Source organism: Schistocerca americana, chromosome 7, assembly GCF_021461395.2.
Source record: "Schistocerca americana isolate TAMUIC-IGC-003095 chromosome 7, iqSchAmer2.1, whole genome shotgun sequence".
Lineage (NCBI taxonomy): Eukaryota > Metazoa > Arthropoda > Insecta > Orthoptera > Acrididae > Schistocerca > Schistocerca americana.
The window spans coordinates 546,707,877-546,722,741 of NC_060125.1; the positions used below are offsets into that span (position 1 = coordinate 546,707,877).

Consider the following 14,865-nt stretch of genomic DNA (forward strand, 5'->3'; position numbering starts at 1 on the left):
AAGTGTTTGAAGTCACGCTGGTACGTTCTGTTGCTGTGTGTTTCCATTCCATGATTAATGTGATTTGAAGAGAAGTAATAAAATGAACTCTAACATGGAAAGTAAGCGTTTCCGGACACATGTCCACATAACATATTTTCTTTCTTTGTGTGTGAGGAATGTTTCCTGAAACTTTGGCCATGCCTTTTTGTAGCACCCTATATATATATATATATATATATATATATATATATATATATATATAGGGTGTTGCAAAGAGCATTCGAACCCAGATCTCCTGTTCACTTGGCAGATGCGTCAACCACTTACGCCACCCTTGCGCAGACTACTACAGCACGCTTCCCTCCTCAATCCAACATCCCACTGAGGAGGAAGGCGGGAGGAAGGCGTGCTATTGTAGCCCGTGCAGCTGTGCCGAACCACTGTGCCAGAATGGTCTAGTCATTATATATATATATATATATATATATATATATATATATATATATATATATAATGACTTTTGAACACTATTAAGGTAAATACATTGTTTATTCTGTATCAAAATCTTTCATTTGCTAACTATGCCTATCAGTAGTTAGTGCCTTCAGTAGCTAGAATCTTTTATTTAGCTGGCAGTATTGGCGCTCGCTGTATTGCAGTAGTTCGAGTAACGAAGATTTTTGTGAGGTAAGTGATTCATGAAAGGTATAGGTTGTTGCTAGTCAGGGCCATTCTTTTGTAGGGATTTTTGAAAGTCGGATTTCGTTGCGCTAAAAATATTGTGTGTCAGTTTAGTGTTGATCAGAATAAGTAACGAGAGTATATCTGAGTACGTTCGCCGGCCGATGTGGCCGAGCGGTTCTAGGCGCTTCAGTCTGGAACTGCGCGACCGCTACGGTCGCAGGTTCGAATCTTGCCTCAGGCATGGATATGTGTGATGTCATTAGGCTAGTTAGGTTTAAGTAGTTCTAAGTTCTAGGGGACTGATGACCTCAGATGTTAAGTCGCATAGTGCTCAGACCCATTTGAACCATTTTTTTTGAGTACGTTCAGTCCTGCTCAGCTGTTTGAAAATCAAATAACGTAAGGGGTTTATCAGCACAGTATTTCATTAATTTTTCAAAGGGGACGTTTCAGTACAAGTTTATATATTTTGCCTACTGGCTACCACTTTCGGTACCAAGTATTATCATTAGGCCATCCTATTACCAAAAATCATGATCGTGCTTAAACTAACTCTTTGACGAACGTTTTAAAAATATTTATCCCTATGATAGCGGATGAATGGTACAGAGCGGGACCTTAAAAGTTTTCTCATCACGCATAGCCACACAGCACAAACGAGCGAGGTGGCTCAGTGGGTAGCATACTGGACTCGCACTCGGGAGGACAATGGTTCAAACCTGTGTCCGGCCATCCAGATTTAGGTTTTCTGTAATTTCCCTAAATCGCTCCAGGCAAATGCCGGGATGGTTCCTTTTAAACGTCACGGCTGATTTCCTTGCCCATCCTTGACACAATTCGAACTTGTGTTCCGTCTCTAAAGACCACGATGTCGACGGGGCGCTAAACCCAATTATCCTTCCTTCCTCCCGTACAGCACCTCCAGGCTAAGGAATTAGCGTTGACGTTCTTTGCGGTCTTCCGCTACTACCAAAGCCCACTGATGCAGCGTTTCACGACAGCACGTTATGTACGAGGGGTGGCTATTAAGAACGTGTCGGCTTGACGAACTGCGACTCGGCGTGGAGGGAAGTGCCGAAGAGTTCCACGGTACACATGGACACTGCTGGCACGAAAAGGAAGCTGGAAGTGCGGCCAAAGATCGCCAACTGAGAGTTGCCGAATAATACGAGGCTACTCCCAAGACTAAGGTCTCCTTTTTTTTATAAGCACATAGACCTGTTTATTCCTAGAATGATTTACACCAGTTTACAGCTTGAACATTTAGCTATTTTTCGACATAATCGCCATTTCTGTCGATGCATTTTTGTGCGCGCTGTTGCAGTTTTTGTATGCCCATGTCATACCAGCTCCCCGCCATGCTGTTCAGAAAGTTATGAACCTCTTCTTTCACCTCGTCGTCCGAGATGAATCGCTTTCCGGCGAAACGTTCTTTTAACTTAGGGAACAGGTGACAGTCACTGGGCGCTAAATCAGGACTATAGGGTGGGTGGGTGATTATGTTCCACTGAAACTGTTGCAGGAGGGCAACGGTTTGCCGAGTGATGTATGGGCGAGCATTGTCATGGAGAATGTGCACGCCCTCGCTCACCATTCCTCTTCTCCGGTTCTGAATTACCCCTTTGAGTTTTTTCAGAGTCTCACAGTACCTGTAACCGTTAATTGTGGTCCCAGTTGGCATAAAGTCGACCGACAATACCTTTTCCCGATCCCAAAAAACGGTCGTCATGACTTTACCGGCAGACTGTGTTTGTTCGAATTTCCGCGGCTTTGGTGAAGTACGATGCCGCCACTGACGTGGTTGTTCCTTGGTCTCAGGTGTAAAGTGGTATGCCCAGGTTTCGTCACCCGTGACAGTTTAGTCCAGAAAGCACCGGCTGCAAGGCGGTGAAGAAATGCGCGGGAAGTATGAACTCGTGGCCGCATGTGGTCCTCAGTCAGCATGCGCGACACCCATCTTGCGCACACCTTCCGGAAGTTCAATGTTTCCGTTAAAATTCTGTGAGCGGTGCTTCGGGACACCTCAGGAACCAACGTGCAGAGATCATCCAGGGCGATCCGCTGATCTTCACGCATGCTTTGCTCAACCGTCAACACTGCCTCCTCAGAAATTGACGGTCTCCCGCTCCTTTCTTCGTCGTGAATTTCGGTCCGACCATCTGCAAATCTCTACACCACTTATGAACGTTTTTGACATCCATGCACGACTCACCATACACTTCCGTCAATTGGTGGCGGATTTCAATCGGCGTAGTGCCCTTTGCGTTCAAAAACCGAATAACTGCACGCAGTTTGCACTTGACGGTAACATCCAACGGGAGCTCCTTTCTCAACGGCTGCCAAGCCAAGACTGAGTGCCTCAGCGCGGCGTGCGCATGTTTACACACAGCGCGTGAAGGACTCATAACAGTGTGAACAAGTGCCACACAAACAGAGTTCTGTACTTTTAAAAAAAATAGGAGACCTTACTTTTAGGATTACTCTTGCACGTAGTCACACTGAGCCACTGTTCCCTATGAATGCTGTGTAACTTTTCAGCACAAATAATTTTGGTTTTCTGTAAATAATGCAATTATAATGAAAGCACACATTTGATTAACTAATTCAAGGCTAGAATGATGTTTTATAGTGGTACTCATCACATACAAACAGTGCATAGAAACAAAGAAACCTACGAGGGGGTGAAATAACTAATACAACACATTTTTTCCACGGTCACATTCGGACGAAAAAATGCAGAATTTCTTGTGACACATCGTGAAGTATTGGCCTTTCAGCCTCTACAGTTTGATGAAGTTCCGATAGGCGGTGGAGCTATACGTAGCTTACAAAATGGGGTCTGTATCAGAGGTGCATTCTAAGCAGAGAGCAGTCATTGCGTTTCTTTTGCCATGAAATCAAACATCGCATCATAGGCGCTTGCAGAATGTCTACAAAGACCTGGCACTAGATTAGATTAGAACTTGTTCCATAGATCATGAATACGACACTTCATAATTATGTGGAAGGTGTCAGGTTAATAAAAGGTGTCTATACAAGATATTACACTACACAAAATTTTACACGACACTTAATATTTGATTTTTTGTGGGGGTTGGGGAAATTACTCACTTACTATATCCAAAAATTCATCTAAGTTGCCATTAAGAAATTCTTTTAATTTCCCTTTAAATGCTATATGGCTATCTGTCAGACTTTTGATGCTATAAGGTAAGTGACCAAAGACTTTTGTGGCAGCATAATTTACCCCCTTCTGAGCCAAAGTTAGATTTAACGTTGAGTAGTGAATATCATCCTTTCTCCTAGTGTTGTAGCCATGTGCACTGCTATTACTTTTGAATTCATTTGGATTGTTAATAACAAATTTCATAAGTGAATATATATACAGAGTGTTACAAAAAGGTACGGCCAAACTTTCAGGAAACATTCCTCACACACAAATAAAGAAAAGATGTTATGTGGACATGTGTCCGGAAACGCTTAATTTCCATGTTAGAGCTCATTTTAGTTTCGCCAGTATGTACTGTACTTCCTCGATTCACCGCCAGTTGGCCCAATTGAAGGAAGGTAATGTTGACTTCGGTGCTTGTGTTGACATGCGACTCATTGCTCTACAGTACTAGCATCAAGCACATCAGTACGTAGCATCACCAAGTTAGTGTTCATCACGAACGTGGTTTTGCAGTCAGTGCAATGTTTACAAACGCAGAGTTGGCAGATGCTCATTTGATGTATGGATTAGCACGGGGCAATAGCCGTGGCGCGGTACGTTTGTATCGAGACGGATTTACAGAACGAAGGTGTCCCGACAGGAAGACGTTCGAAGCAATTAATCGGCGTCTTAGGGAGCACGGAACATTCCAGCCTATGACTCGCGACTGGGGAAGACCTAGAACGACGAGGACACCTGCAATGGACGAGGCAATTCTTCGTGCAGTTGACGATAACCCTAATGTCAGCGTCAGAGAAGTTGCTGCTGTACAAGGTAACGTTGACCACGTCACTGTATGGAGAGTGCTACGGGGGAACCAGTTGTTTCCGTACCATGTACAGCGTGTGCAGGCACTATCAGTAGCTGATTGGCCTCCACGGGTACACTTCTGCGAATGGTTCATCCAACAATGTGTCAATCCTCATTTCAGTGCAAATGTTCTCTTTACGGACGAGGCTTCATTCCAACGTGATCAAATTGTAAATTTTCACAATCAACATGTGTGGGCTGACGAGAATCCGCACGCAATTGTGCAAAAACGTCATCAACACAGATTTTCTGTGAACGTTTGGGCAGGCATTGTTGGTGATGTCTTGATTGGGCCCCATGTTCTTCCACCTACGTTCAATGGAACACGTTATCATGATTTCATACGGGATACTCTACCTGTGCTGCTAGAACATGTGCCTTTACAAGTACGACACAACATGTGGTTTATGCACGATGAAGCTCCTGCACATTTCAGTCGTAGTGTTCGTGCGCTTCTCAACAACAGATTCGGTGACCGATGGATTAGTAGAGGCGGACCAATTCCATGGCCTCCACGCTCTCCTGACCCCAACCCTCTTGACTTTCATTTATGGGGGCATTTGAAAGCTCTTGTCTACGCAACCCCGGTACCAAATGTAGAGACTCTTCGTGCTCGTATTGTGGACGACTGTGATACAATACGCCATTCTCCAGGGCTGCATCAGCGCACCAGGGATTCCATGCGACGGAGGGTGGATGCATGTATCCTCGCTAACGGAGGACATTTTGAACATTTCCTGTAACAAAGTGTTTGAAGTTACGCTGGTACGTTCTGTTGCTGTGTGTTTCCATTCCATGATTAATGTGGTTTGAAGAGAAGTAACAAAATGAGCTCTAACATGGAAAGTAAGCGTTTCCGGACACATGTCCACAAAACATATTTTCTTTCTCTGTGTGTGAGGAATGTTTCCTGAAAGTTTGGCCGTACCTTTTTGTAACACCATATATATATATATTGTGAGGCTACAGTGAAGACCTCTAGCTCTTTAAATAAGTGTCTGCAGGATTATCTTGGATGAGCTCCAGCAATTATTCTGATTACACGCTTTTGTGCAATGTGTTGATTATAAGGAGGGCACTTGAGGGCCTGCGACCAACCTGTAGTTATGGTCTGGGGTGCGATTTCGTATGACAACAGGAGCCCTCTCGTGGTTATCCCACGCACCATGACTGCAAATTTGTACGTCAGTCTGGTAATTCGATCTGTTGGGCTCTCATTCATGAACAGAATTCCAGGAAGTGTTTTCCATCAGGATAACGCTCGCCCACGTAGCGCTGTTCTATCCCAATATTCCCTATAGAGTGTCGATATGTTGCCTTGGACTGCTCGATCACCAGATCTGTCTCCAGTCGAGGACATACGGAACATAATCGGACGGCAACTCCATTGTCATCCACAAACAGCATTAACTGTCCCTGTACTGACCGATCGAGTGCTACAGGTATGGAACTCCATCCCACAAACAGAAAATCCGGCACCTGTGCAACACAATGCATGCACATTTGTATTCTTGCATACAACATTCTGGGGGTTATACCGGTTACTAATGTACCAGCACTTCACATTTACATTGGCTTGTGTCGCGGTTACATAAACCTGTGATCTTGCAATGTTCTTGAGCCACTTGAATATGTTACGTAGACAAGTGTATTCTCGAAATCTCATTACTCTACAGTAATTGTTTTTGGCGTTCTAGTTTTCTTCCATCAGTGTATGTTCGACAACTTATTCTACTCCAAAGAAGGATCATGGATTGTGTAATAATACGGCGTGTGTGACAGAAAGAGATAAGAAGAGGAAGAGAGATTGAAAACAGTTAGGTATAAATGTGTCACTCAGAAAGTGTACTATCAGCATAAAACTGACTATTTTGAAGCCTCATTGTTCATATTTTATATTAATAACTTTATAGAAAAAATTAAGAATAGCCTCAGATTTTTCAAAGATGATGCAGTTATATATAATGAAAGACTATCTGAAAAAAGATCTTGCAGAGATACTGAGTCAGGTCTCAATAAGAATTCACAGTGTTGCAAAGACTGGCAATTTACTTTAAATGTTCTGAAATGTAAAACTGTGGACCTGACCAAACGGAAAATGGTAGTATCCTACTACAGCAGACATAGTGGGATATGAAATAGAACCATCACTTAGGTTGAATAGTACGAGGGTGTTCTGAACGTAATGCAACACTTTTTTCCTCGGCCAATTTGGGTTACAAAATGCCCGTTCCTCGCACCTTCTGACTTCCATCTGTTTAGCCCATGAAGGATGCGCTGCTCGGAAAGCAGTACGTGAATGGTGATGAGCTTATTGATGTGGCAAAAAGCTGCCTCCAACATCGACTGATAGAGTGATACCATGCGCGTATACTGGCTTGCCTAGCAATATGGCGTGAGGCCGTCACTTTCAAAGGAGATTATGTTCAAAAATAGAATTTTGTTGCCAAAAGAGTGGATAATAATATGGTGTATTGGCACACTGAATAAAACCAACCCGTTCTCAGACAAAAATGTGTTGCATCACTTATTGAACGCCCCTTGTAGCTAAAGTAGGAGGCAGACTTCGGTTCATTGGTAGGATACCGGCGCAGTGCAATCGGTCTACAAAAGAGTATGCTTACAGAAGTCTCTGTTATCCAGCCTAGAATACTGTCGAGGGTGTGGGGCCAGTACCACGTTGCCCTAACAGATATGTATCGATGATAGACAAAGAAGGGCGGTATAGTGGCCACAGGTTTGTTTCAGACGTAGGGGAGCGCCACGGAGATGCCGGGAAACCTGAACTGGTAGACACCGGAAGACTGAGGCCATGTCTCCCACGAAACTCTTGTTTCAAAAAGCAGCCTTAGGAATAGTCTACAAGTCCCTAAGTAGCGCTCCCGTAGCTATAGCGAAGTCCAGACTGAACTAATTACAGCGTTCCCAAGGGTGGTTAAGCAAGCAGGAAACGTTTGCTATAGTCTATGGCCGCATTTTTTTTTTAAATTTTACCTACTGGATATCTGTTTCGGTACCAATTACTATCATCAAGTTATCTCATGATCAACAAATCACAATATATCAATAAGCCAGAAACGATTAGAAAACATTTTTTCTCTGTCATAGGAAACGCGTGGAGTAGGGTGTAACCCTAAAATAAAGGCAGTGCAGTCGTGATGCTCGCTTCCCAAGACGGTGTGTTATAGACTAAAGCAAATGGCCAAGGTTATTCTTTAAAGAGATGCAAATTGTGGCCAGCAGTGGTAAGAGAGATCCCTTCTTTTTTCTTCTTAAAAAAGAATCACAACGCAAGGGATATTTAAAGAATAAAAATAGCATAAAGTGCGAGCTGTAAGAAATATATAATGAAACGAAGACTACAGCAAAATAGCTCTGAGCACTATGGGACTTAACTGCTAAGGTCATCAGCCCCCTAGAACTTAGAACAACTTAAACCTAACTAACCTAAGGACATCACACACATCCATGCCCGAGGCAGGATTCGAACCTGCGACCGTAGCGGTCGCGCGGTTCCAGACTGTAGCGCCTAGAACCGCTCGGCCACTCCGGCCGGCGAAGACTATAACACATCACACTGTAATAAACCATTAAAATCAAAATAACAAATCTACGAGGAGCGTTCAGGAAGTAATGCAACACTTTTTTTGTCTGAAACCAGGTTGGTTTTATTCAGGTTTTCATTATACCACACTATATGCCACTCTTTTGCCTACAAAACCCTATTATTAACATATTCTCCGTTCAATGCGACGATCCTTCGCCACCTCACTGGGAGAACCTGCACGGTAACACTCTACTGTCGACGTCGGAGCCAGTGCCCTGCTGCATCAATAAACTCTCTATCATCCATGTACTGCTTCCCGCGGAGTGTCTCCTACATTGGGCGAAACGGATGGTCCTCAGTTGCTCTTTGCGGTTTTTCTTGAGGTGGCCAGGACACCGCTGAGACACACATTCGAACACACCATCTGGTGGACGAAGGTCTCAGCACTACCAACAGGGACGACCAGTTGAGCAGCGAAGTGTTTAATTGTGATCCGTCGATCACCTCGAGTGAGAGTGTCTGCACGTGCCAACGCTGCACGAGTCACAGCTGTGAGCGGCCACTCGGCAGGCGGGAGATCTGACAAATTTGTACTATCTTATTGCGATGATGACAGACTCACCGTACTTTTGGTGACTACCAGGCCACTTTAGACATTCTGCAAGTTCCTATGAATGTCTGCGATGTTCCGGTTTTCCGCCAAAAGAAACTCAGTGACAGTTCTGTCTTCGAACGCACCTCCGTTACACACGCCATTTTGAAGTCTACACACAGCACCGTCATCTACCGAAACTTTGTGAACCTATAAGGCCCGAAGCGCAAATACTTCACAATGCCCACAACAAATTTCGCATTTTTTCCACCGAAATTGGCAGAGAAAAAGAAAGTGTCGCATTACCTACAGAATACTCTCGTACTATTCAACCTAAGTGACAGTTCTATTCCATATCCGTGCAAATTTTTACATTCAGGAATTTGTTTGAGTTGACTGATTCCCATTTTGTCACTTTGCTATAGTAGGATACTACTTTTTCGAGTTTGGTGAGGTCCACAATTTTACATTTCAGAACGTTTAAAGTAAATTGCCAGTCTTTGTACCTCTGTGAATCCTTATCGAGGCCTGACTTAGTATCTCTGTAGGTTTTTTTCTCAGAGGGTATTTCATTATAGATAACTGCACCATCTGAGAAAAACCTGAGGCTATGTTAAAATTTTTCTATAACCTCATTAATGTAGAACATGAACGAGACTTCAAAATAGTCAGTTTTATACTGATAGTACACTTTCTCAGTGCCACATTGGCATAATTTTGACCACATACGTGAATGTGAATGTCAATCTCTCTTCTTCTCCTTCTCTTTCTCTCTCCCTATTTCTTTCTGTCCCACACGCCGTATTATTCCACAATCCATAATTTTTCTGTGGAGCAGAATAAGTTGTCGAACATACATTGATGGAAGAAAAATGGAACACCAAAAGCAGTTAATGTAGAGTAATGGGATTTCGTGAATACATTTGCGTAGGTGAGATATTCAAGTGATCAACATTGCTGGATGACAGGTTTATGTAACCGCGAGAAAAGCCAATGTAAATGTGAAAAATGTTCAGACGTGTGTGAAATCTTACGGGACTTAACTGCTAAGCTCATCAGTCCCTAAGCTTACACACTACTTAACCTAAATTTGTTGTGTTGGCAGAAGTGCCAACACCGTGTTACTAGAGGAGGCCGCGTTTTAGCTCACGCAGGCTGGCGTGAGTAGGGAAGGACTATACTGACGTGACGTCTGGAACATGACAAGGAATTAGAATTCAGAAAGCGGACCTAATTAGTTTGACACTTAACTTTAATCCATTAATGATGAACGTCGTTCTTGACGGTACATCTGTTCAGATTATAGTAACTGAAAACGGCACCTTGCTAGGTCGTAGCAAATGACGGAGCTGAAGGCTATGCTAAACTGTCGTCTCTGCAGTTGAGAGCGTCTGTATACAGTGAACCATCGCTAGCAAAGTCGGCTGTACAACTGGGGCGAGTGGTAGGGAGTCTCTCTAGACTGGACCTGTCGTGTGGCGGCGCTCGGTCTGCAATCACTGATAGTGGCGACACGCCGGTCCGACGTATACTAACGGACCGCGGCAGATTTAAAGGCTACCACCTAGCAAGTGTGGTGTCTGGCGGTGACACCACAAAATTATCCTAGGGAAAATCACACACACCCATGCCCGAGGGAGGACTCGAACCTCCGCCGGGACCAGCCGCACAGTCCATGACTGCAGAACCTAAGACCGCTCGGCTAATCCCGCGCGGCTGTAAATGTGAAGCGCTGGTACATTAGTAACAGGTGTAGCCCCCAGAATGTTGGATGGAAGAATACAAACGTGCATGCTTGTGTTGTACACGAGTCGGATGTCTATTTGTGGGATGCAGTCCCACGGCTGTAACACTTTGCCGATCAGTACAGGGACGGTTAATTCTGTTTGTGAATGACACTGGCGTTGTCGTCCGATTATGTCCTATATGTGCTCGATTGGAGACAGATCTGGTGCTCGAGTAGTCCAAGGCAACATGTCAGTACTCTGTAGAGCATATCGAGCTATAACAGCGCTACGTGGGCGAGCGTTATCCTGATGGGAAACACTTCCTGGAATTTTGTTCATGAATGAGAGCCCAACAGATCGAATCGCCAGACTGACGCACAAATTTGCAGTCATGGTGCGTGGGATAAGCTGACGTACGAAATCGCACCCCAGACCATAACTCCATGTGTAGGTCCGGTGTGTCTAGCACGCAGACAGGTTGATCGCAGACTCTCAACTCGCCTCCTTATAATCAACACATGCACCGAGGCAGAACCAGCTTTAATCATAAAACACAACAAACCTCCAGTCTGCCTTCCGATGAGCTCTCGCATGACACTACTGAAGTAACAAATGGCGGTGGTTTGGAGTCAGTGGAATGGACACTAAGGGGCATCTGGCTCGGAGCAGCCTTTGAATTAACCGACTGGTAACAGTTAGTCGTTCATTGTGGTCCTAACTGCTGCTCGAACTGCTGCTCGAACTGCTGCTGCATTTGCAGTACGATATGCGACAGCCATAAACCGAACACTGTAATATTCCCTCTCGACAGTGCCACGTTCCCGTCCGGAGCCTGCCCTTCTTGCGGCCGTACATATTGGCGAACTCCGTTACCGGAAATTATGTACAGTGGCTACATTCCTGCCAAGACTTTCTGCAGTATCGTACAGGGAACATCCAGCTTCTCGTAATCCTATTGCACGACCTAGTTCATACTCAGTGAGGTGTTGATAATGACGTCTTTGTCGCCTTAAAGATATTCTTGACCAACATCAAGTCACCACGTCCAATCTCAAAGGTAACCAACACTAACGACTGTTACAGCGTATATTTAAAGCAAATCTGATTTGCATCCGCATAGCGGCTCTATGGAATACACACGATCGTTCAGATGTTGGAAAACACCTGCCAACTTTCGTTCATGTCGCACAAGTCCTTCTTGGTGTTGCGATTTTTTTTTTTTTTTTTTTTGTATGTGGTTTTCAGTTTGTGTTTAAAGTTAATTTTATGAACCGTCACACCCTCCACTAGGAAAAATTTATGTAGCTGAATACCTTTCTTGTTTCTGTGTTGTGCTAAGCTTGAGTGAAGGAGAGCGTAACTCATTCGTTCTTCTAATATGAAATTTATTAATGTGAGTTTTCTTGTTGAATAGCTATTGATTGTCAACAATCAGCTTTCTTTTTTATAGTGGCACTATTCTGAATGCTTCTAGAGCAGACAAACAACAATAACGGAAAAACTAAATAGAGCAGGTTTGAAAATAGTTTTGAAAAAACAGTTACAATTAAACTAAAAAACTGTATAACCAGTATAAAAAAGAAACTCGTATAAATTAATAGCGAAGTCTTTACATCTACTGTAGTTGAAGACTGTGACTGGATGGGCGCGAAGAAAATAAATAGAAGAGTAAAAATGGTATGGAGGAAGATTGTAGTACCTGGAAAAGCATTGAGTATCAAATGGCAGATGATAATGATGTTGTTGTTGTTGTTGTTGTTGTTGATGATGATGATGATGATGATGATGACAGTATCACTTTCATTTCAGTGGTAAGCATTGTTTTGATATGGCAACTTTCCCAAAATGTTTGCATTATGCTTAGTTACTATAATTGTTGACATACTGAGAATATTGTTCACAGTATCTTACTAATTTTCACACTAATGTTACATGTAAGGACAGAACGGCTTCTTTATTTGTGTCACATGCACCTTACCGTCCAGAGTATTGACGAACTTACAGTGTCTGATTCGTAATCTTCAAAAGAAACTGAGCAGTCGAATACGTTTCTCATTGGACGGCCTGACATAATTTCGTTGAGGTAAACTCGTCTGCAGTGCGTGGAGACTTTTGCAGTGAGAGCTGTTGAATTTCAGGCGAACGTGTACCGCTTCTCGCTGAGCTGGCCCCGCATCCTGCCCACTGGAGACACAGACAACATCAACCAGGCGGGCATAGACCACTACAATGACGTCATCGACGAGCTGCTGGCCAACGGCATCCAGCCCATGGTGAGTGAGTGCGCGCCCAGCTCCGATCGCGGTCAGCTGTTCGTCTTCCTCCTTCTGTGAGGCGATATCACGTCTCCAAAAAATATTGTCGAAAAAGTCTACGAGTTTGCTGTTACCAGTCGCTTGTTATTATTTCTGCTTAGAATCAGAGGTTTACATGTCCATCTTTGGGTGGATTTATGTGGGTTAATGTGGCATGTACGCGTTATGTTATACCTTTGGAGTAACCCGTGGCACTCTCTAATAGAGAAAAGCAAAACACCATTACAGTAAATGCTCACAGTTCTGTGGGAGAAAAAAATTAAAAAATACCTCCAGTGGTCACGGGCTCCTTTTTCTGTAACTTTACATCACATGCACCATCACACTTTGCAAACAATGACGAGAGCAGAGATAGCATCAAGAATGTAAGTGCAAAGAGCGTAAAACAAAACACTGTTTCAGAGCAAGTCTCAAAGCTTCGTGGAGATCTTTGGTTGAATAGATAAGTAGAAATGTAAAAGTAACTATCTTCGCTGGTCACAGATACTCTTCTGTCAAGGTTCACATAACTTTATTCTTTGCACACATTTAAGTAAACAAGAAGACATGTTAGAAACTTTAAAACCAATAATTTTGTCGCAAAAAATTGGTATAATCATATAAATGGATGTATATGTCTTTATATATTCCACATCTTCTCCTACACCACAGGATCGATTGACACCAAACATCTTTTACATAACATTAATTGTCTAGGAAACAGCGCTATTGGGATAAGAACCACCTAGCTCCCATGGGGATGGGGATGGAGGTGACTGGCATATTACGTCGGTAGTACTGGAATGTGCTCCAAGGGTGGGATGCATACTGCTGAGCATAGTGAAGGGGCGAGGACATTGATAGTGAGAAGAGTGGGGGGGGGGGGGAGGATGAGACAGACAGAGACAGGGGGAAGGAGGGGGGCAGAGAGAGGAGGAGGAGGTGTCCACAATAAATGTCACATACCTACATGTGTGCAGGCGTAGCTGTGGGTAAGTGCTACTTTACATACAAACAACATTTTACTTACTATTGTTAAGTTACATTGGTAGTGCGTTCGTGCGTGCGCATGTGTATGCATGTGTGTCTGTGTGTGTGTGTGTGTGTGTGTGTGTGTTTGGGAGGACAGCACTCAGAGACGACGAGTTAGAGGAGTGATAAAAGGAGAATAATGGTTTGGTTATGACAGAGCTGTGGTTTATTAAGATTATGCCTGATTATACGCTGTGTCTAAGACATGTTTGAAGTGAAACATCGATTATGAACTGTACAGAGTGAATCACCTAAAACTTGCACCGCAAATATTACGGAAATGGGAAGTGCTATTGATGTGTGGTTTTCACAGAATGGATTGTGAGATTTGGCAGAATGGATTGTTAACCATTCAACATACTGTAATAATACTTAGAATGTGTATTTTATGTGCAAAGATGCACTTTTTTTTAAAACGAAACAATCCCTACTAACATTAACAAACTAAGAGTAGGGTGAATTAGAATTTCAGTGGTGTTTGTTGTGGGATTCTACTGCGAGTCGTTTACGAGATATAGTATTTTGAAAAGTTTCTGCACTGTTGTAGTCTTTATTTCTTACTGGTGCCATGTATTTCTTGAATCAAATCTCAGATGATGGACCTGTTAGATCTATGTAGAAACAGTTACAGAAAATAATCTGTTACCACTGGAGATATTTGCACACGCAACGAAAAATTTCTGCGAAGCTTTTAGACTTTCTTAAAAATAGCATTTTCTTTTGCTATATGTTCTCTGCAGCTGTTAGATTCTAGAAGCCATCTTTGCTCTCCTCAGTGTTTACAAAGTTTGGTGGCGTATACGATGTAACACGACACAGAAAGCAACATGAACTACTGGAGGTACTTCTTTTTTACCACAAAACTCTGTGCCATGTACTGCGACAGTGTTCTGTTTTTCTCTGTTGAACAGTGGCTCAGGTTACTCTAAAGTTGTAATACGACATAAAATGCTTTATTAATCCACATGAATCCACCTAATGGTGGA

General features: G+C 43.3%; 1 protein-coding gene across 1 annotated transcript in view; it reads left to right on the forward strand.

Annotated features, from left to right (window-relative positions):
* LOC124622454 (myrosinase 1-like) overlaps nucleotides 1-14,865 on the forward strand; it is a 98,375-nt gene that overhangs the window by 16,724 nt on the left and 66,786 nt on the right. The window contains exon 3 of the mRNA XM_047148156.1: nucleotides 12,692-12,826. Within this exon, the coding sequence (XP_047004112.1) occupies nucleotides 12,692-12,826 (135 nt within the window). The remainder of the gene's footprint in view (nucleotides 1-12,691; nucleotides 12,827-14,865) is intronic.